This window comes from Falco biarmicus, chromosome 5 (assembly GCF_023638135.1).
Source record: "Falco biarmicus isolate bFalBia1 chromosome 5, bFalBia1.pri, whole genome shotgun sequence".
NCBI classification, from domain to species: domain Eukaryota; kingdom Metazoa; phylum Chordata; class Aves; order Falconiformes; family Falconidae; genus Falco; species Falco biarmicus.
This window is the reverse complement of record NC_079292.1, coordinates 76,478,820-76,501,554: the sequence shown is the minus strand read 5'-3', so window position 1 is coordinate 76,501,554 and position 22,735 is coordinate 76,478,820. Positions and strand designations below refer to the sequence as shown.

General features: G+C 39.3%; 1 protein-coding gene across 5 annotated transcripts in view; it reads left to right on the top strand.

Moving 5' to 3' along the window:
- The window catches only part of PACSIN2 (protein kinase C and casein kinase substrate in neurons 2), a 64,231-nt gene extending 49,156 nt beyond the window's left edge, over positions 1-15,075 (top strand). For 3 of the 5 annotated variants that reach the window (XM_056340244.1, XM_056340245.1, XM_056340246.1), the window contains 6 exons: positions 157-332; positions 4,683-4,803; positions 6,793-6,917; positions 7,585-7,701; positions 8,666-8,862; positions 13,257-15,075. In XM_056340244.1, the coding sequence (XP_056196219.1) occupies positions 157-332; positions 4,683-4,803; positions 6,793-6,917; positions 7,585-7,701; positions 8,666-8,862; positions 13,257-13,369 (849 nt within the window). In that variant the 3' untranslated portion in view covers positions 13,370-15,075. The remainder of the gene's footprint in view (positions 1-156; positions 333-4,682; positions 4,804-6,792; positions 6,918-7,584; positions 7,702-8,665; positions 8,863-13,256) is intronic. The other 2 variants (XM_056340247.1, XM_056340248.1) reach the window with 2 other exon arrangements.
- Positions 15,076-22,735: the final 7,660 nt, after the last annotated feature.

The following is a 22,735-nucleotide window of genomic DNA, read 5'->3' as shown; positions in this document are numbered from 1 at the left end:
AACTTTCGTTGCGACCTAACGTAGAAACAGCGGTCATGAAAAGATAATGCAATTTGGGACCTTCTGGTCTAAACCTTGGCCATTACTCCATTGATAAATCTGTTAAATAGGGTAGTAATAAAATATATTGCTAATGGTTTGTTTTTCCACCGCCAGACAAAAGAAAAGTATGAAAAATCACTGAAAGAATTAGATAATGCCACTCCTCAGTATATGGAAAACATGGAGCAGGTATTTGAACAGTGTCAGCAGTTTGAAGAAAAACGCTTACGTTTCTTTCGAGAAGTGTTACTGGAAGTTCAAAAACACCTTGACTTGTCTAATGTTGCAAGGTAAAACTGTGTAAGACTTCAAAATCAATGCTTAATACTTTCCAGTGAAAAGCTACCCATACTTCAAGTAGATCAGAGTTTGCAATCTGATTTGTTTCTAATGTATTGCTTCAATTTGTTGAAAGTGTAAGTGGAAGAGATTAATTCTTTGTTTTTTCTAAGATCAGATCAGCATTTTTATCCCTAATATTTGCTAGTTTTATTTAACAGCGTTAAATGAACCAAACCCCCCCTCATTCTTGTCTTTTTACAATCGTGTGTCAGTTAGAAAGTATTCAGAGCTTAGAAACAAAAAATGCTTGGATCAAAGATTGGGAAAGGAGGGTTTTAGTGTATTACGTGTCTTGTTTATTGGAGGACAAACTAGAATTTATTAGTGTAAGACAGTATGAACTTTGTAGTGTAAACACATTTATTGTTAAAATATTAGAGCTCAGTCTAAAGGAATTAATTACCTTAACTATGGGATGAATGTTAAAGATCCATTGGTTGACCATTGCTGAACTCTTGTCCATCTTAATTTCAAAGACTGTTCTTTATACTGTGGTATGTATAAAGCATGTCTTGTACTTTGTTCTTTCTGCCTTGACCCTCCTCACTACGTTCCGAGAAATCTAAACTTCTGCTAGGGCACTCAAATCAGAGCTCATGCAGCTTACTTTTGTGAAGGGGGGTGGAGTGGGTGGGGGTGGGGGGCGGGGCGGGGAGATTTTCTCCACCCCTAGTGTTTGATCTGTCTGTCAGCGCCCCAGGAAAGCAGGGACCCTTGTGTCTGGCCAGTCTGTCAGCGTCCCATTGCAGGGACACTTCACTGAACAGTCTGGCTGGACTGGAGGGCGATTCGACTGACTTGTTCAGGGAAATGTGCCAGCAGCATAAAGGGGACCCCTCAAGTGGGTCTGCCCACTTTATTCTAATGTGTTACCTGCTGCCAGTGACTACTGGCATCCGCAAAGGATTAACACTAACGGTTTATGGAATAAGGCTCTTTATTTATATAAAATTATGACAAATTGAGGTTTGTGGTTGCTGGTGATAGAGACAGTCTGCAAAAACAAGCGTGAAGTGATACACAACAAAAGTATAATCACTAATAACAGCTAGCATGAGTTATTTATTTGGCACGCATAAGATAAAGTTCTTACCCAATAGGCGTCCCTGCTGGGGAGAAGACACGTTCAGCCCATTGACTGATCCCAGAAGTTTCGATGGAGTCTTCCCTAACTTCTCCCCTCATCTGCCCACCCTTTATACGTCATAGTATACTGCATATTCATTTATCATATGCAGATTGGTTACTAGTTTCTTGCTTCTAATGCAAATTAGTGCATATCCTCAGATAGCACTACTGAAGTTCTATACTAACTACACATTCTCCTCAAGCAGGGTTTTCCCCTCTGTCAGGAGTTGGGGGGCTATTTGAGTCAGAGGTCATGATCTCCCACTACCACAATTACTTGTTGTATTTTCAACTAATACTCTGTTGATGTCAGTGGATTGCAACATCTTATCATCCTGTTTCCTCTCATAGCTAGAATTTCCTCACTTGAAGGCTTCTTTTTGTGTAACTCAAATAATGGTGTTTCTTTCACTGTTTGTTGTTTCTCGTCTTCCCCAAGGCTGACTCCCTTGATTAGAAGTCCCTTCGTTCATAACTTGGAGAGTGGGTCAGCTCAGCCTAGCTTTGTGAATGTTAAATCGGAGTTGGGTAAATCTGGGAGTTCAGATGACAATTCCCCCAACCCTCACCCGTCTGGACTGGCTTACAGTCCATTTCCATCACATGTAGGTGGAGCTTGAGTGACTCTAGGCATACCCGTTGTTGTTACTGCTCAGTGTCACATGCCCAGTCAGGTGTAGCAGCACCGTGGAGGCAGGTAACTTTGAGGTGGAGGTGTGCGTTAGTAGTGCAGTGAGAGTATTTCATCTGAGGAAAGTCATTTGGCCACAAGGGTTGGCACAGCCACGGACATCTCAGAGATTCTTCATGTGACAACTGTCATGTGGCTTATCAGCTGTGTGGTGCCATCAAGTTCCTGTTCTTGCAGGGAGCAGACAGAGCCTGGCCGCGGTGTCCCCGCTCCGTTCCACCTCGTCACTCCTGTCAGCACGTGCTGAGCCGGCAGGTTGTGCTTCTTAGGGAGCAGTGGCGATGTAGATTGCATGCATGCCCGCCATCCTGAAAGGGATAGCTGTTTTACTCTAAAAAGCTTTCTGCAATACTACACGTTCATTGGGTCCCAATTTTCTCTAATTTCTGACCTCAAGGTGATGCTCCCACAGACCGTATGGCACGTCATCAATTACTACAGGCCATTTTGATACAAAGTTACTTTGGTATGTCAGCAGGACAGTGGTTATGTTTTTGTTTTCTTTGGCATTTGAGCAGACAGACACTGGAATACTTGCAGCAAATGCTGTAACACTAGTGGAATTTTACATCCCACTTATAACGGCAGAGTTTCATATAGGCTCTGGTTGGCATTCTAATTAAAAGGACCAAGTGGGCTCCTAGCTGGTTTCTCATTTCTGTTCCTTCTTCTGCTAGTGATAAAACTCTTATGGTGGTCTAACCAGTGGAGTTAAGGAGCTGATCAAGGTAAGCTGGGGCAGAAAGAATCTAGTTTAGTTTTAACCCTGATCAGTGTTCCCATTTGACTTGCTATACAGTCACATGAATGTTAGTGCTGGCGTAAGTGAAGTGGGTGACATAAGGGCAAGAACAAATACAGAGCAAGCAGTAGGTAAGGGCAAGATCACTTATTTTAGCATCACTACCACTTCAGGTTGCTTCAAAGTTCTTACAGAACTGCTGTGGAGGATAGGTTCTTTTTACTCTCAGAGTAGATAGAGAGGATTGCTGCCCGCCTGAATCCAACTTAAGTCAGATTGAAAGAAACACAGAAGAGAAATAAGAAATAGTTGACTTAAAAGACAAGGTTAGAGGAAGACTACAGAAGATGACCAAGTGGAGGGCAATGATCTCCTTTTAAAATATTTGGAGGTTCAGGAGTGATGTCTTATGTAGTAAGTTAATAAGGTGCAAACAAGGAAAAGAACTACTAGGATGAAACCAGTGATAAAGCAACTGTAGCTGTTTATCTGTTCCATTACCTCTGCCTCTTTGAGTACACAGAGATAAAAAGTGTAGAATAAATCCCTAAAAGGAAGTGTGATTTCTAACTTAAGACTAATAATGCTGAAGAGCACAGTACAGAATGTATACCTGCCCTGTCGTCTACAGATGTAGACCTCCAGTTTATTGTTGATATAACTGATAGCTAGTGAGTCATTCAAAATTAATTATTCCCTTTCTCAAAATACATGCATTTCTATTGCTTAAATATATTCAAAGACCCACTGATGCAGGAAAAAACCCATACTGCATACATGTTAAAGCAGTCCAGTAATATATAGAAATTGAGAAATTTGTAAGTGTATTTTGAGAAAGTTTGACTCCTTGACAATGTAGCACTAATGAATTCTAAGTTTTGTGTGACTTGGTCTGGAAGGATTTTCCCGAATTCTCTCTAGCTTGAATAGAGACGAGCGGTTCTGTGTCTCTTACTTTAAGCCTTGTGGCTGTTGTGTTAAGACCTCTTTGTATTCAGAGTTCCATATTGCACTATAGAGGTTGGGGGTTTTTGTATGAAAGAATTATATTTGTTGTCAGTCTGTAGAGTGAATACATCAAGTGTACAGTCTAGGATCAGCGGATCAAAGTTGTATCTGCAACATGACATCTGTTCTGTAAAATACTTTATACTTACGAGAGATCAACTTTAACAAAAAACAATTAGACTAACGTATAAGTAAAAGTAGTGATGTTTTATAGGATTTGCTATTTTATAGAAATAATACAGTTAGTAAACCTGAAACAATAAAAGCAGTTAGCAGATATTATACCTGCGCAGGAAAATGTTTAACCCATTTAATGCTGCTTCAGGTTTGAGATCTTTATTGCAGTAGCAATTTATAGTTCTCATTGGATTAAGACAGGAGTTTTTGCAGATTGCTGTGGTCAGATCACAAAAACAGTTTCTACCATCTTGTAGAAAAGCTTTTAAATTCAAGAAACTTCAAGATTGGCATTCAGTAATTTAAATACATTCATATGTAAATCCTACATTTAATGACAGCCAATTAAGTTACTTTACACAAGAGTCATAATTCTAATACCTGGTAAATAAGGGCGTTTTAAGAAGACTGTTTTGCTGCAAGTTTTTTTTCAATTTTGTTGTGAACTTTAAAATACTCCTTTTTAATTTATTTTTTTTTTTTAAATCTGACTAGGGGATTTGTCATATTCCTAAATGTTATACTAAATTTTAAGACAAATTTGTTTTGCAGTTACAAAAATATCTACCGCGAACTGGAACAGAATATCAAAACAGCAGATGCTGTGGAAGACTTGCGGTGGTTTAGAGCTAATCAAGGTCCAGGGATGTCAATGAATTGGCCTCAGTTTGAGGTAAGGTCAGAGTACTTAAAACCCAGGCTTAGCTTGTCTATTTTTACTTCTTTGCTTTTTGTCATGCTCCTTTCTGGTGTAACTCTGAAATTCAAGCTTCTAGCAGTGAATTTTTTGTTTTTTACAAGCCATAGTAGTTTTCTTTTCTTGATTTCCGTTGGGCTCTCCTCATCCCCCAACTTTTGGAGGTGATTATATCAGACACATATTTAAAGATAAGAGGGGTAAACCAGAAAAATCTGTAGTGATATTTTTTATTATTATTATTATTAAAATTAAGTCATTAGTAACCCATGGTTTAGTTGAGATACCTCTGACACCTGTATATGTTATCCCATATGTCTGTCTTCTCCCCTTTGGTGTTAGACTTCAATTTGAATCTCCTTGGTGTTAGCAGATAATTAGTGTAGGCAGCAAAGACTTAGAAAAACTTCTGCTAACATAGCCTGCAAGAAACAAATAACAAAATTGATCAGTGCAGATCATGCTACCAGAGTAGAAATAGCTGGAATTGAGGTGAGTTTGACCAGAATCATGGGTTTAGTTGAGATCATTTCTAGACATTGAATTAATGGAGTGGAAGCATCAACTCTGGAGTGTTCACCGTTCCCCTTATTAACCATAATGGAATATATCACTCGTTTTTAAAATACAGAGTGACTTTAGAAGGTTTGAGGAAGAAAACTCGTAATAGTACTGCAGAATTTCTTTGCATGAAATGCTGAACTGCAGTTACATCTGTGTGGGGAAATTACTGTACTTTTTTGTAAAAGTTACGATTAACAGATTAAATACTATTATTGCTATATTTCTAATTGATTTTTTCCTCATTTACATGCTACAAGGATGAGGTAAGTAAAAGAAAAAAAAAAGTAGTGATCAAATGAATATGAAATCGCATTATAAACTGCAAATATGCTTAGATCAGTGGTCCTTAAGCTATGGTAGCCCAGAAATCCAATACGTATTTGTACAAAGTTAAAATAATGAGATATCTCTGAAAAGTTGGCTAGAAATCACTTCTCTGACAGCCGTGCTACATGTATAAACCAGCGGTAATAGCAACTCAAAAAATCTTTGTATCCTGTTAAAGATACTTCTCTCTAATGCTATCTTTTGTATAGCAAACTATCTCCTGACTGGTTTTTTTACTTTTAAGGCTTCTGAGATGAAATATGTCTCAGCATATAGGATACCTGCTTGCATCCAGTTTGTTCTCTGTTGGTTCTTGCTTTAATGCAGTATGCAGCTTAGCCTGACTCGATAGGTAGAAATTGTGTTTAGGTATCATCATGCCTGTCCATCTGCCTTCTGAAACATCTGAATGGTTCCAAACATCAAGGAGCGGATACTTCACAAATGGCATCATGAGTCTCATCAACAGTTGTGTTATTTGAGCCTGAACTTTTATGGATGGCTTTTAAAGACAATAAATTTCACTAAATTGAGAGTGAAGTACTGGAAGGGCTCAAATCTTAGGGACAGGAAAAATGATATACAATGAATTTAAAAATTGGCTTCTTCATAGGTCATTGTTGGAGCCCTTCATGAGAAGTAAGCCCTGTATTAGATTATAATACCTTTTTAAATTAAGTTTAAGGTTTACCTTTTTAAACCAGATGTCTTGGCATTATTTGAAACAGCGAAACCTCAGTAAAACTTCTAAAGAGCTGCACTGACCAGCTCCTTTAATTTCTCCAGTTGTCTGCCAGATGTCTGGTATTTTAAGTCTTTTCAAGGTGTTTTCAAGGTAAATGCGAAGCAGAGACGTACAGGTAACCTCTGGATTTTGCAAGTTGCACAAATATGTTTGCATTGCTAGGGTAGGAACTAGATGAGAACTATAACTGAAACAGAGTAACTTATCTTTTTAATAATTATTTGTGCTGTTGTATGTATAGATGCATGTTCCAGGCTGAGTCTGAAATTCAAATGTGGTAACTATTTGTTTAATTAAATTTGTCAATCATGTTTTGCATTCATTGATAGGAGTGGTCTGCAGATCTGAATCGCACTCTCAGTAGAAGAGAAAAAAAGAAGGCTTCTGATGGAGTGACTCTGACTGGTATTAATCAGACGGGAGATCAAGTTTCACAGCCTAACAAACATAGCAGGTATTTTTTTTTTTCATGCCTAAAAAGACTAATTGGAAAGGATTGTTATCTTCAAGTGCACTAAGCTCCATGAGATCAAAAAGTCACTGTCCAATGAAATGTTAATTATCTGTGAGCATTTTTAGTGATGTGTTTCTGCAGCTCACGATATTTTGGGAATTATTCTCCATTTTACAGTTCTCTTTCCATTGGGAGTTAAAAGAAACTAAACTCCATGAGAAACTGAACTTCCTGTAGCTAATCTGGTAGCTAGTCTGTTGCTATCTTCCCGTCTCTGAAAATGACAATTATACTTCAAAATCTTAGCTTGCATAATCTTTAGTCACTTCAGAATCCTGGATGTGATTAATACAAAACTGTTAACATCAGCTGCTTCAGAAAGGACTGAAACTGGCTAGAAAAATTGTTCTGCCTTTTACTGTAGCAGGCAGTAAGAAAAAGAAACTATGGCCCATGAAAGATGCTCTGATTCTGGAGGAACGTGAGACTTCCCAAACTTACTTGGGTCTTATGCTACACTTGATAGATATTTGGGGTTTTGTTTGTTTGGGTTTTTTTTCTGGCTGGAGAAGGGGTCTGCTAAGAAACTGCTTGGTGGGACACCAATGACAGTGTTCCACTCTTAAACAGATAGGGTTGCCATAATGCTCTTTCTTTTCCGAATTAGCAGTCTTAGTGTCCAGAGTAACACAGTGCAGTCAGTACAATCAAGTTACAATCCCTTTGAAGATGAAGAAGATACTGGGAGTACTGTCAGTGAAAAGGAGGACAATAAGATCAAAAAGTTGGTGAAATGTTGTTTTTTGTTTTCACACTTGCACTTTCTCTATCTAGGGTTTTCTATTTTTGGTTTCTATAACGCGGTGCCGGTCAGTGCATGAAGTCCTTTTAAGCGGTTATGTAAGCGACACCGTAACCTAACTTCTCTTCCCTAACAGATGCCTTATCTGTTGCCTTGATGTTTGGTTTGAAACTACTGGGGTTACTGGCAGTTGCTAACGGAACTGCTGTGCTTTTTTCCTTCCTTTACCAGTCCTACAAAATGTTAAAACTGATGGGTTTTTCTAGTGAAACTGCTCCTGGAGCTTTACTGCTCTGTGTGTTTTTGCTGAATAAATTTGCCTTTACAATTGCTTTCTTTTTATTTAGGACTTTCTCAAACAGCTGCCTGTTACTTCAATATACACACTAAGGATGTCATACCACTCTCTTAAATGGCATGTGCATGCTCAACAGTGAACTTTTCTTTAAATTATCAAGTTGTTGATATATAGTGGAGTTTGTTTATGGGTGGATTGCAACATATAAAAAGTGTTGAAAGCTGTTGTAGAGGTGCATAGAAATTTGGAAGGAAGGTTCTCCAAAGCAATTTAAATGTCTTATCCTAATCCAGATAGTTCCTCTCATCTACTACCTGCATACCTTTTACCTTTCTAGAGGAAATAATCCCATGGATTATGTAGATTTCTTGACAGGAGTTTTTGGAGTTAGAGGGGAGGTTGTCTTTGATATCTTTTTTTTTTTTTTTTTTTTTTTTCCTTTTTCTAACTTTGTTACTGTATTGCAAGAATGCTTTTTTTTTTAATGAGGCTTTGTCAGCTAAAGATAGGTGAGAAGATACCAGAAATAAAGTTTCAAAACTGGACCTTAGGGTGGAATTTAAGCTTTATTAAGGGAACTGATATCTTAGTGGTATTTCTAGTTCCTATTTTAAGAGCTGAAAAGAATAATTTAAAAATGGTTTTCAGTGTTAGCAGCTATGAAAAAAACCAAAGCTACCCTACAGACTGGTCTGATGAAGAGTCCAACAACCCCTTCTCTTCCACTGATGCAAATGGAGACACCAATCCATTTGATGAAGACAGCTCTCCTGCAATGGAGGTGAGAGTACGTGCACTCTATGACTATGAGGGCCAAGAGCAAGATGAGCTCAGTTTTAAAGCTGGTAAGTTTACAGCATTCACTTAAAATTTTACTCAAAAGAAAGTGGGGGGTGGCAGTTTTTCTCTACAGCTTTTATTTTCTGAAATCACCTGTTTCTCTGAACATACATCTCCACTTTACAGGATCCTGTCTAATTCTCATCCTTCCTGACAGGGGTGACAGGGGCACTTCTTAGTATCCTCTGTTAGGAAGCACTGAGTTCTAGTCTGTTTGGAATGTGTTGGGATGCATCTGTTTGGCATATTCCTTTCTTACTGTCTTATGTTAAACAAAGTAAGATGCAGAATTGATAATCCTGTCTCCTCCTTTTCTTAGTTGGTGACGGTAACAGCTGCTGCTTTTAGCCACCTGGAAATGCCAACCCTACAAAGTTGTTTTTTTAAAGGAAAGGACTACAGCAGCTACTCTTAAAACAGTATCTAACCAACTGATACTCTTTCTGTTTAAACCGGAAGCATCTCTTTTATGGCAAATTTTCTTCCAGTGCTAACTTCTCTAAGGTTGAAAACATAGCCATGGACAGATAAAACATCCTATGAGGGGAGATGTATACTAAGTGTACCCTAATATAATGCAAGATAAAAAAAACAGATAAAGACTGTTATTGTGCTTAACATACACTGAAGGGGAAAGGAAAGAGAGAGGAAAAAATTTCCCTTAAGCCATAAACCCTGTTCTTTACCTCATTGCTATAGGAGTTGAGAGAACAGAACAGAGGCAACTGACAGGCGAGACCCGTGCTGCATCTCCACATAAGTAGTTGGCACAAGGGTATGATGGCTGCACCCTATGGGTGCTGCTGCCTCCAGTTTGCCTGGGCCAGTTCCACCAGCTGTTGTGTGCAAGCGAGTGCTTGCTCAGCCCCCCGAAGTTGGAGACTTTGTTTCTCATAATCTGGCCAGTCCAGAGGCAGCACCATCTAGTGAGGAAAGGTGAAGTCTACACCCTGCCCATGTGTTGAGCTCTGATTTCAGAAAAGGTTTCTACTGTCTTGCCCAGGACTGCATGTGAAAAGTTTACCAACCAGGAATTCCAGAATAAGATTGCATGAACAGTTAAGCAAAAGCAAACAGAACTTCAGTTTGTGCAAATGAGATTGCCTATCTCATTGGTCTTGTCTCTTTTCCTGTTTACTTGTCATTTACTCCCTTCTTCTGTAACGACTGACTGGAGGAAAAACAGTATTCAAGTGTTGAAACCAAGTTTGACAAAACTTTTGCTTCTACTTCCCTTTCAGCTGGGATTTGTAAGAAATATGCTGCTTCTACATCATCATGCTATGGGTCTTGGATGTTATGGCTGAAAGTTAATACAGTAAACAAGTCAATGATGTACCTAATCAATGACCTGCCAGACTTCCATTCAGCTTATGGAGAAAGGTGGTGCTTAGAACAGTGTATTTCCAGGTCATATTCTAAGCACAGTTTGTGTTTTTTAAACCAAAAAAGCCCCGCAACTCAGGTGACAGTGCTCCCTCCTTTTTTAGTAGTGAAACCTCAACGCACCTGACTTCTTCCTTGTAGGGAAGTATTGTAGCCTTCCAGAGAGAAGGAATGGATTGGTTTGTCCATTAATAACTTTGCTGAATTGTGCCCTGACAGAAGGACAGTATTAACAAAACATCTGGAGCTTTCTCAGGAATGCAGCAGTTGAAATTATTCTTCATTCTGGAGACTTTAACTGCTTTTTTTTTTTTTTTTTTTTCTCTTCTGAGCAGAGGAAGCATGCTAATCCTCTTGCAATATATGTATTGTACCTGTGAAGCAGCAGGGTGGCATTCCAAGGGTTTACAGTAATGAGCCTTTCAGTGGCAAAACTCTGCGGTGTTTATACACACAGATGCAATGGTTAAATACAGTTAGGTGTTCGGGGCTCAGCACCAGCTGTGTGACTTGCATTGAACCAAGTGGTTCTCAGTGTGAGGTCTGTAGAAACAAAGTGCAGGAAGCATGAACTGTGAGATGTACGTAGGCTTAGCTTAAAAATAGCTTTTGTTTGAAGCTATCCACCTTTGAAGGAGGAGCATTAAAGTATGTTATAACACCAAATTACATGATTGTATCAATAGTCGTAAAGGGATGACATGCTAGACTATGAATCCCGTAACAGAAGATGAATTATAGAATGGCTACTGTCAAACTTAGCTTTTAGGCAGAAGTATTAATGTGACTAGTTTTACACTGAACGTACAAATGACTAAGGAAGAAACCTCACCAGGTCATGCAGGAGCCAATTTAAAATGTACTCACCCCTATGCTCCTATGTAGGCTATGCCCAGACTCCTAAGCAGCTGTCAACAGAGGATTAATGCATTTTGGGGATCAATGTAAATGTATGTGGATATTCTGAGATGGGATTTCCTTGGGTATTCAAAGAATTCACCTACGAAGTTTTTGTGATCACTTTTAGGGACATGCTGTAGAATATATGCTCTGCATAGTGTCCATTAAATGTACTTTAATACATGAAATGTCTTTTTATTAGTGGAGTACTTTATACATCTGGTAGGTTTTTTTCTTGGCAAACAACTGTGGGAGGCTTCCAAAGGTGAAGAATAAGTTTGTTTATTTGTATCTATGAGAGGTTTTATAATTGTTTAACAGGATGGAACATAACCATCTACCATATGTATAGCTCACATTACTGTATCTCTGTCGTGGCTGAGAATAAATAGCTACAGTAAACGTAGACAATGCAATATTGTCAAAATGTGTTATTGTATATGCTATCTTTATCGCAGTTGTTAGACTGTCTGCATTGCAACTGTTGTGCAAATGACACTTAAAAGTGGTAATATTTTCATAGACCTCCAAGATCACTGAGTTTCCAAGTCCGAGCTGTTCATGCAAGTGCAGTTGCGTTGAGGCTTATTGTTAACACAGCGGGGCTTTTTGATAGCCCTCTTTCAAGATTTCACTCTTTGTTCACTTCATAGAAGTGGTGGGAAGTCTTGGAATCGTACACTCACTCATTCTGCAGCACTAGAAATGGTGGAAAAATCTGTAAAATGTGTCCGTAAGCCAGTTACAGTCCAAAGTGCCAAACATTTGTTCATGATGTTCTTTTATTAGTTATCTGGTAAACTTAGAAGCTAAAGGAGATGGGGCTTTAACCTTTTTTATCTAACAGAGGAGCTATAGAAGATGGATGTCTTGTGAAGATGTAATACAAAGCTTGTCCATTGCTACCAAAGAATTTATAGTCCCTAGGCTAGTTCATGTTCTCCTATGATGATATGAATGATACCGGTACTCTGTATATATTTATAGCCATTTGGGACTGTATTAAGTGGTAGTGTCTTCAGCATGTATTTCCTATTGCTAACTAAGATGAAACACAGATCAGTTTTACCTAGGGAAATAATTTGACACAAATGAGTTGTACATGAGGAAATAATTGTTACTCAGTGTGGCCTTTCTTACCCGGCTGAGATGGACATTCATTTGCTCATGTACAGGATCTTGGAGCCAGCAGACTCTCTAATGCCAAATTATTTCCTGAGGACGTAGAAGATTAGATGTGCATGACAGTCAGGATGAGGTTATGTTATAGTTCATAAGTGTTTGAATGGATAATCAGTGTTGGCTTTTGCTGTGTAAGTTAGGAAGCGAATTCTGAGTTACTTTTTCTGGAGCTACAGCTGTACATCAGCTTCCAACAACATACAGCTAGAGCAGTAAAAAGGGAAGTTAAATCCCAATCCTTACATTTCTTAAAAAGGTGAGGAGAGGGAGGGAGATGTAACCAAGTATGAGGTGGAAGATTCCTTTAAATCTTTCTGCGTCACAACCTAGTAGTGGTAGACTGAAAAGCTGCAAGTATAATTGAAGAGAATTTTACTGCCACGTCTTAATTTTTGTAGCATTTTCCTCCTTACGTTCCACAAACTCTTCAGAAAAGTATATATTGACAGTAAGCCTAACAAAACATCTATTTCACTTTCACTGACATTTTGTTGAGGGTCATAAATGTAGGATTATTCTACTTGTTTAGAGGTAGTTGTACTAGTCACAACTATCTGTGTACACCCTCTTTAGATTTAAGGGAGTCTTTGATCTTGTAGTGAAATAACACTGTGTAATTTCAAAAGTATGCATTCTTTATTGTGCTTTAAAAAATGCTATGACCTTTTTGAAATGCCACCAATGTCATGTTTTAATTTCAAAGTACCTTGCTTTTTCCTATTTTCTTGAAATTGGGGGCCTTTCATCCCATATGCTAATTTGTAAGTGGTATTCTTAGTATTGAAAGCATGAAGAGCAAAGAAGGGAAGGTTTCTACTGGGGCCTGGGCTGGGGAGGGGAAGAAAAGTGGCCGCCTAGATAACTGTCATGTTATCCTTCTGTTGTAACTTAAAAAGATTACAGTTTGTTAACAATGTTCCTTCTTTTTAAGGGGATGAGTTAACTAAAATGGAGAATGAAGATGAGCAGGGTTGGTGCAAAGGACGTCTGGACAATGGACAAGTTGGTCTATACCCAGCAAACTATGTAGAACCGATCCAGTGACAAAGGACAAAGTTAATACAGAAGTGTTACAAAAGCTCTGCAGGCCTGTACAGTATATATTTAAATTGAGAGAAAGATGAATGATGTATAGTGTGTATATATTTTAATGAAAAGGCGAGAGCTTGATACTGAGATTATGGTGATTTAAAGACAAAAGTTTGAACGAATAATTTGACATTGTTCTCACAACTTGTGCACAATGCAAAGGAAAGGGGCTAGGTTGAAAAAATAGTATTATAGGAAAAATACTTTTTAAGTTTTTCTTCCCACATGTCTGTTATTGTGAATCCTAAACATTTTTGCATTTTCTATGCTTGTGCCTCATCCTACCCTAGGTATGTGGCTTATGCTCACTTTTGTTTAATCAGTTATTTTAAGTGACCTTCAGTAAGTTGCAACTTGAATTTTAAAGATTATTATAGTTAATTTTCTATTTGTTCTTAGCAATATATGAAAGATGCAGTATTTTTTTATTTAAATGCTATGTAGTTAAGCACCTTTTTGTATGCTTGGATTTATCAATTAATACTTAAATTATGACATAGATTTAGTCATCAGTTGACTGAATGAATACTCTTTCCATGTTGTAGTAATCTTTCTATGTTGTCAGCATGGCTTGAAGTTGTAAAACAAATACTGTATTTAATATCTGTTACAGAAGGTTATATGTAGCAGAGATATCTGCAGGTGTCATGGGTTGGGATTCTATTATGAATGTTGCTTATGTGGTTTGACACTTAAACTGAGAGTTTTCCATCTAGATCTTAAATGGCACTCAAAAGAAAGATAAATTATGCATAAACCCCAGAATAGTAGCTATTTCCAGCACATGTTTGCATGGGGAAAAAAAAAATTAATCTCCTTTAAACTGCTAATGATTTTTGGGTGATTTGAAATGTTAGATCTGTGAAGGCTAATTTTTTTGAACAGAGAAGACTGTAAAATAGACTAAATGCTTTTTATTAAGAGCCTATCTATGTTGTGTATATGTACATATAATTTGATATTCCAAAATATAAAAAGCATGGCTATTAGTTACCAAGCCTTTTGATGTCAATAAGATTTAGCCTGTTTTAAGAGTTTAAATTATAGGTATATTTAAATCTGCTCTCCTGCCATATTCATTACTGTACCATTGACAATGTATTCCGTGATTAGATTTTCAGAAGTACAGTAAATACACTAACATACTCAAAATCAGTATTTGTGGATCAGAATATAACTAGCTTTAGTCCTTATGTGGATTATTGTAGCAGAACACTGTAAAATCTACATTTGTTTGCAGTTACAACTCGGGCATCTGTAATCATATTAAATAGTATGCTTTTGTGACACTTAAAACTGGGTTGTAAAATTACAGCAGATTTGTGCTTAAAAAACCCTAAGTATCAGGTAAGTAGATATGCTGTTTTAGGAAGCTACACTGTAATGAGGTTAATAAATCTATTTTGAGGTAATTATAAAACACTGTTGGTAATCTTGGACTTCATTGTTTGCTTTTTGAGCTTTAGATATATTTAGCCATCATTTTCAATGAATCAAAATGTGCAAGCTTAGAAAGTGGATGTATGTATATGTCTGTCAAGGAAAACATACCAACGTAATTGTTCATCCACAGGACAGTTACTGAAATTGTCAGGAATTACTGATTTGGGTCTATATTGTAAAATATTTTAGAAAACAATAAAATCTGTTAATCTCTTAAATACACAGAATGTACCTTTTACTGTTTCAACGTATGTGAAAATAGTCTTAAACAAATAATCTGTGCATTTCATTGCAATTCAAGGTGACAAAATCAGCATTGTTTAAAAGAGCCATAAGGAGGAGTAATGACATCAGTGGCATTGTGCCGTTAACAAAAAAGGGGAGGTGCAGTGCACGGGGGCTCTTGACAAGGCATTCCAGTGAAATGTTTATGGAAGAAAAGGAGACCATTTATTTCATGGGTATGCAGAATTTACTGTGGTGTTGCTTTCTGTGGTGTAGTCAAATCTGGTGTAGCTTGATAGTATCTGAATCTTTTCTGCCTTTTGTGAGTTTTCATGTTGCCTGATGGTAATTAATGTAGTAGTGTATGTTATGGCTTGCTGAAAGTTTTATCTTGTCTCCCCCATCAATGTGGCATCTTTTAATCTAATTGAAGTACTAGTTCTTTATGCTGGATGTGCAGTTTGGTGAAGGCATCACAGAATACAAGTGGGAGGGACCAAGGGAGGTCTCTCGTCCAGCGTCCTGTTTAAAGCACAGTCAGCTCTGCGTTCAGACCAGACTGCTCAAGCCTTTGAGCTAACCTGGAAAACTTCCAAAGACTGATTTCATAACCTCTCTGTTCAAACTCTGACAATGCTTAATTATAATATTTTCCCCCCCATTTTATTTGCAGTTAGAACATGCCCTGTTGCAATTTATGTAATTGTGTGTCATTCTGCTGTGCTTGGATGGAGCCTAGCTTTGTTGTTTTGGTAGCCTCCTTGTAGATGCCGGAAAGCTGCTGTTGGGACCCCCAGACTAATCTCTTCTCCAGGCTGAACAAGCCCCGTTCCCACAGCCTCTTCACAGAGCAAGTGCTCCACCGCCCTGACATCCCTCCGCTGCACTTGTGCAGGTTTATCAGCATGTGGTACTGCGTGCAGGTGGGGAGGGTGTCCAAGACTGGACAAAGTCTTCCATAGTACTGAGTAGCAGAAGATAATGGCAAACCTACTTTAAAACATTTTAAAAATAATGAAGTATTTTTATTTGACTGCTAACAGGTATAAGCAATAGGCTGTTTTTAAGTGTGTGATACTCTAGTACTTCATGTCAATGAGAACTTTGGGAAACAGACTTGGATTTGGTCAAATAAAAACAACTAGTTTTATCTCATTTTGGATGGGCAGCTGTTCACCTTGCACAGATTAATTCAGTTGAGGATTTTGCTTTAAGAACACTGATCTTATCTCATTATCTAGTATATACAGTTTTCGTATACTTATCACAGCCAAATTTAGAATGAGAATGCAAGGGACTTCTGGAGGTTACCTAGCCCAGCCAGGGGACCTCAGAGCAGGTCCAGTTAGAGCAGGTTGTCCAGGGCTTGTCCAGTCAAGTCTTGAACATCTCCAGTGACGAAGAGTCCACCACCTCTCTGAGCAACCTCTTCTAGTTGTTCATCACTTTCAAGGCGAGGAATTTTTTTCTTACATGTATCAGAATTTCTCATGTTTCCTCTTGTACTTCACTTGTGCACCTTTTAAAAGTCTGGCACCATCTTCCCTACACTTTTCCATTAGGGAGCTTCAGCGTGGTGTGCTGTGGGCCACCTTTACTGCAAGGACATGCTGCTGATTACTGTTGCTTGCTCAGATACCCAGGTCTTTTTCTGTAGAGCTTCCTTTTATCTTGTCGGTATGCAGCCTGACCAGCTGAGATGGAGTCACTGCGCAGGTACAGGATGCTGCATTTGCCTTTGGAGTTCATGAGGTTCCTACACCCATTTCTCCAGTGTTGAGCTCCCTCTGAGCAGTGTCCCTCTATAATCTCTAATTTGGTATCATTTGCAGGCTTGTTGAGAGCGCATTCTGTCCCATCATCCGGGTTATAAAGGCATTAAGTAACTTGGCCCTGGTATCCATCCCTTGGGATATCAGTTGGGTTTTATATGCCCAAGCACAGTCCTTTGAACCTGGCAGTCCAATTTTCTATCCGGTCTATTTAGTCACTGGTTTGGCTGTAAGGATACTACGTGAGGCTGAGTCAAAAGCTTTGCTACAGTTGGTAAAGGTGAATAATGAAGCCTGTTGAGCAACAGTAGAGAAATTCTCCTTGTGAGTTTATCTGAGGTTTAAGCAGCTATACATCGCTTTCATAGGATTAAACTTAAAGGTATAGGAGAATATGATTTTCAGAACAAAATTTCTCTCCATCTTGTCCCTTCTATTTCCTTTAAAAATCTGAAAGGAAGTAGTATCTTTCAAAACTCACTGGTGTACACTTGCTCGTACTGATTGAGCTACCTGAACATTGTTGTAGCCTTGAGCATGTGTCAACCTTACAGCATGAAAATACTTGCCATTTTCATAACATTTCTTGAATTCTTTGAAAACACAGTGCCTTGTTTCATCAAAACTGTTTACTTTTTATTTGGGATAGAATCATAGACTCATCTAGGTTCGAAAAGACCTTTTAACATCATCAAGTCCAGCTGTTAACCCAGCACTGCCAAGTCTACCAATAAACCATGTCCCCTAAGTGCCACATCTACATGCCTCTTAAGAGCCACCATCTGTGGAGGTATTTATTGCCCTGGGCATCCTGTTTCAATGTTTGACAACCCTTTTGGCGAAGAATTTTTTCCTAATATCCAATCTAAACCTCCCCTGGTGCAACTTGAGTCCTATGGCTTGTTCCTTGGGAGGAAAGACTGACACCTACCTCGCTACAACCTCTGTAAAACAAAGAAAAGGGATAGGATAGAGAATGGTGTAGTGAAGGTTGGATATCCAGCAGCAGTACCTCTTGGTTTCCTGGAGCTGCCTCTGCTTCAAAAAATAACTTTAAGATGACATAATATTTTTCCAGCCTTTCTGATTTGGCAAAAAGTTGTTCATTCACCCCACAACAACAGGAAGCTTGGTAACATGGCTGAAAGCGTATCTAGTGGTCAATTTTAAGAGCTGCAGATTCTGTTCCTGAAATGAAAGAATAAAGGTAATCCCAGTTTTACTAGAATTCTTTTACTTCCTTATTTTGTTTGAACTAAACCAGCAATTTCAGAACCTGAGAAGGGTTGTGTGGTGATTACCATGGTAGATAATAACTTCAATGTGTTTGATACCTAGCAGTTTACCTGCTAATGCTCAGTATGTATATCAGCCTGCTTTACTTGCTTTCTCCTGTTAGAAATTCAGATTTCTGTGTGATAGTGTATTAATCCTTTAGCACAAAATTTCACAAATACTTCAGGTGCTTCTCGAACCTTCCATTCAGGGGAGAGTACCTACATCTGAAAGTTCTACTGCACACCTGTCCACATTTCAGAAGGTGTAACCTCTAAGAATGACTATGGTCAGTCAGGTGAGGTCTGTGCCAGCAGGGTGTAGTGGGTGCCTTGGGAAGAGTGTAGGAACAGGATGACACACAGTGATACTGCAGCTGTATTATTTTTGGCTTTCAGCAGTCTGTGTCTTTGGTCATATGAAATTAAGAAAAAATTAATTCTTTTTTCATCATTTTGAAAATTCAGTTCACTGTTTTGGCAATAACTGAACATCACACTACTTTTCATACAGATCTAAATGAAGGAGTTTAGGAAAGAGAACTTATGATCAGTTCCAGAAAGAGAACCAGTAATGTTAGTTCTTGGTAGTAGCTAGTTCTGACCCCATTAGAGAGGTTCAGACTGTATTTTTATTCAGCATTTGACTTTGAAATTCTCTTGTTTCATCTGGTCAGTCAGTACTGTACAACATGCTTTTGCAGCTGTTTTCCACTTCTGTGATCGTAAGTAATTATCAAACTGCCACCTTTCTACTTACCCTTTTTGTAGATAAATATTCAAATCTGTAAGTCCAAGCATGAATCCCTCTGGGACACACACTGGTAACCTCCCACTTCTTATTACTGTAGTCAGTAACTGATGTGTTAAATGATAATTTCCTTTATTTTGTGACAGTTTACTTCAACTTTTATGAGGGACATTAGCAAGAATTTTTGAAAATCCAAGTCACCTGTTAACCTCAGCTCGATCACCTGTGTGACCCATGAAACCCCTAACCCTGTGAGGTAAACAACCATATCAATTGTGAAGTACTACAATGATAGTTATTTCTAGAATCCATATGCAGAAAACACTGAGATTTGATAGCCTTGGCATAGATGAAATGCTATCATCTCACAAATGTAGGTGGGTTTTGCAATGGGATGCTACTTCTAGCTGTAGCTTTGCAAGTTCCTTGCATTGGTAATACAAATGGCTTACCTAAACACAACTATTTAGTGTGCAGAGGGGCTGTCTGCAAATTCCAGTATGGTAACTTTAGCTTTGTACCAGGCAGTGTTGAGATGTAGACGCTTTCGAGAGTGGAAAGCTCCAAGAAACCTCACCTGTTTGAAGCGGTTATGCTTCTTGATGTTATCAGTACAAACAATGCATTTGTACTAAACAGAAATGTGTTACTGATGTGTTGGACTGGTTTCAACTGGTTTTTAGCATAGTTCTTAAACTTCATTTCCATATGGTGGGAGTAGGCGTCTGGATGCTTGATCTGACTGTTCTAGAGAATAGATTTTCTTTATGGATTATTACTGGAATGATACATGTCTGGGACTATGTTATGTCTTGGAGGATATCATTTGCAGAGGGAAGCTGGCCTGAAACTTCTTGAGCTACAACTGTACGAGGCAATAGTTTTTCCTTATGCACAATATAGCTGTGAGCAATGACAAATCTTGCTCAGTGTGTCCAAGTTTTCTGAAGGGCATCAAACACAATTCACACTTATCCTCTGGCTCTAATGGAACCTTTGGGGCACTGGGAGGGGTAAACAAAGATCTATCTAGCATGACCTAGGACTATACGTGTATTTTATCTTTTCTCAGCAGCAGTGTGAGGAGAAAGCAAACAACAGGGGCTTGATAATAACTGGAGAACAGCACTAATAGAATTTGACAGAATTAATAAGCTTTGAAGGTTGGAAATGGCAGCAAATATTTTGGAGCTGTGAGACAGTAGATGGCCACTGAACCTCTAATTCCACACAACTCCATGCAGGTGTAAGTGCCTATTTCTGGTTATCAACTCAGCCAAAAAAGACTTGGAGAACAGACAGTTCTCCAGGGATCATCCTGAATGGTTATCCTTCTTTGTATTTGTACATCCTGTTGGAACTATCCTGCAAGATCCAGAAGCCTGAGACTTCTGTTGTGGCAGCTGGATAGGTGAGAGTAGGAGAAAGCACTGGAAAAGGTTATTTTGCTTGTGCCACATAAGCGTACAGAGTAGTTCTGGCACCCAAAAATTGGGTGTCGACAAAATATTACAGGGAGAGCCCATGTATTTCAGGCCTAACCTGGCTGTGCAGAGGGAGGGGGCATTAGCACAGAATCATTCAGGGAGGAGGGGTCTCAAAATGTCTCCAGTCCAATCTCCTGCTCCAAGTGGGGTCACCGTTCAACTAAGAACAGGTCGCTGAGGGCTTTGTCTGTTTGTGTCCTGAAAACCTCCAAGGACAGTTTCCATAGTTGCTGCAAGCAAACTGCTCCAGTGTATGATTCTCCTCATCATGAAATCTTTTCTTTGTGTCAAATTGTAACCGTCTTCTGGGTGGTTAGAGAATAAGAGCCCTTGGTTTTTGATTTGCAAGACAGCAATGCCCAATATCATATTCTAGCATGCTGGCTGCATTTGCACCTGATTAGAGGGCTTATAACACACACAGCCTTTCCAGGGAATGCTGTACTTGCCAGGCATTTGTTCCTGAGCGTACACATACAGCGTTCTTCCTCCATGTATATGTTTGTCATACCAGCTAGCATGGAAGCAGTTTTTAAAAGGTTCGGTGTGCACTGGGAATACAAATTCCTGTATTATGGACATTCTTGGAAACCATTAGCAAGATACGATATTACTACACTGTGGCATAATTGGCAAAGCAGCCATTGGGGTCCACTTTCCCACCACTGCTTCTGTTCTCTCTCTGTGCCTTCCCTCTTTCTGCAATCCACTCAAATCACAAACTTGCTGAAGAACAAGAGGCCCACCTCTATTCCCTGGAATCATTTATAACCTTTCAGGGCTTATTCTGATGGTTTCTGTTATTTAGACTCTAGTTTGCTTCTCCTGTGGGGCTGGGCAAAGTCAACCATTAGAGGGAGTATAGGATGTGGAGGCTATTTCTAAAACTTCTTGAACAAATCTGTGTTCTTTCTTATGGACAAACAAAATGACAACACAACGTGCTGTGGATAATGGGACCAGGGAAGAAACTCCTTGGACAGTTTTTGGTCAAGATGAAAATCTGCTGAGGATTGAGGACATAAACAATGTCAGACTAGGGGAGTCAGTCTTACTCACAGTGCTGGTCTACTGCTGGCTCTGAGTAATGGCCTACATTGCACGTAACAGCTGTTCGCCAAAGCAGACTATGCTCCAGTGCCCAGTCTACAGGCACCCTTGAAGGTAAGTTCTTTGTTTTGTTTTTTATATTTACTCAATGTGCAGAGCAGCTGGTGAATCATGAGCACTGCCTTCTCCTCAGTGGATATAGGCCAGCTCATCCCTTCCTTCTGGTTACCTCCATTTGCTGCATTACCTTTCTCCTACAACCTAGAGACTGCTCTGAGATTGCCTCCAGAACCTGCTTACCTCCATTTTAGGTTCATAAGCATTGCTAAATGCTTTTCTTCCATCTTGTCTAGAACTCGTCTCCTAGCAGTCTGCTGAGCTTGCAGTCTGCAACCGAGATCAGTCTAGCACGCGCATCCAGGTAGGTGAACTGCAAAGAATGGCCTTAGGATAGAGGCACTGTGTGAGACCAAGTGGACAGTGCAGTGTATTTCTGAACACTGGGGCTGACATGCTTCTTACTTCCTGGGTGGGGACTCGTGAGCTATGTGCACAAGGTGGCTCTGAACAGCTAGCAGATTTTTGACATCCCAGCTCAGGGGCAGAGAGGTACGACTTCCTGAAACAGGCCAGCAGAAGACAGAAGAATCACTCCTCTGATGGTGTTACTTGCCTGGTGCTTCCCAAAGACACACTTGGGGTCTCTTGGGTTGCTGCAGTGGCAGGAGCTAGCTGTCTTTGTGTGCCATTGCCTGGGGAGGCAGCAGTGCCACTGGGCAAAGTATGGGATGGTAAGTCCTTTTCAAGGATCATGCCAGACAGATCAATCTTCAGGATGACCTTGTTTTTCTGATGCTAATTGTTCCAATTAACTGGCAAGGCTGTACCTCTCCTGCATTTTTTTTTTTAATAGTACTTAAAAAACCAATGTAATGAACTCTTTTTCCTTTGTGGAAATTTGGCAACTTTTTCTCTTTGTGAGGCCAGCAGCTGTAGGCTGGTATGGCAATCCTTGTGCAGTCATACAGGATTTGGCAAGTATGTCTGGAGGGGAGCGTGCAGTAGGGAGCACCTATGACTACACAGGCAACGTCTTCCTGAAATGTAAACTTTGCTTGTAAAGGGAGGTCTCTTAATAGGTATTATTGATCCCAAATGATTGTGGAGGGAGGTGATTGTATTTGTTGCTATGGAATAGGCAACAATTTGTGCTTCTACAGGCTCTGATGTTTTAAGTCTCGTCCCCATCTTGGTTACATGCAGACGGATGGATTTCTTGGATGGCTATGCTACACTTTGATCAGACCCCCTACCTGTCC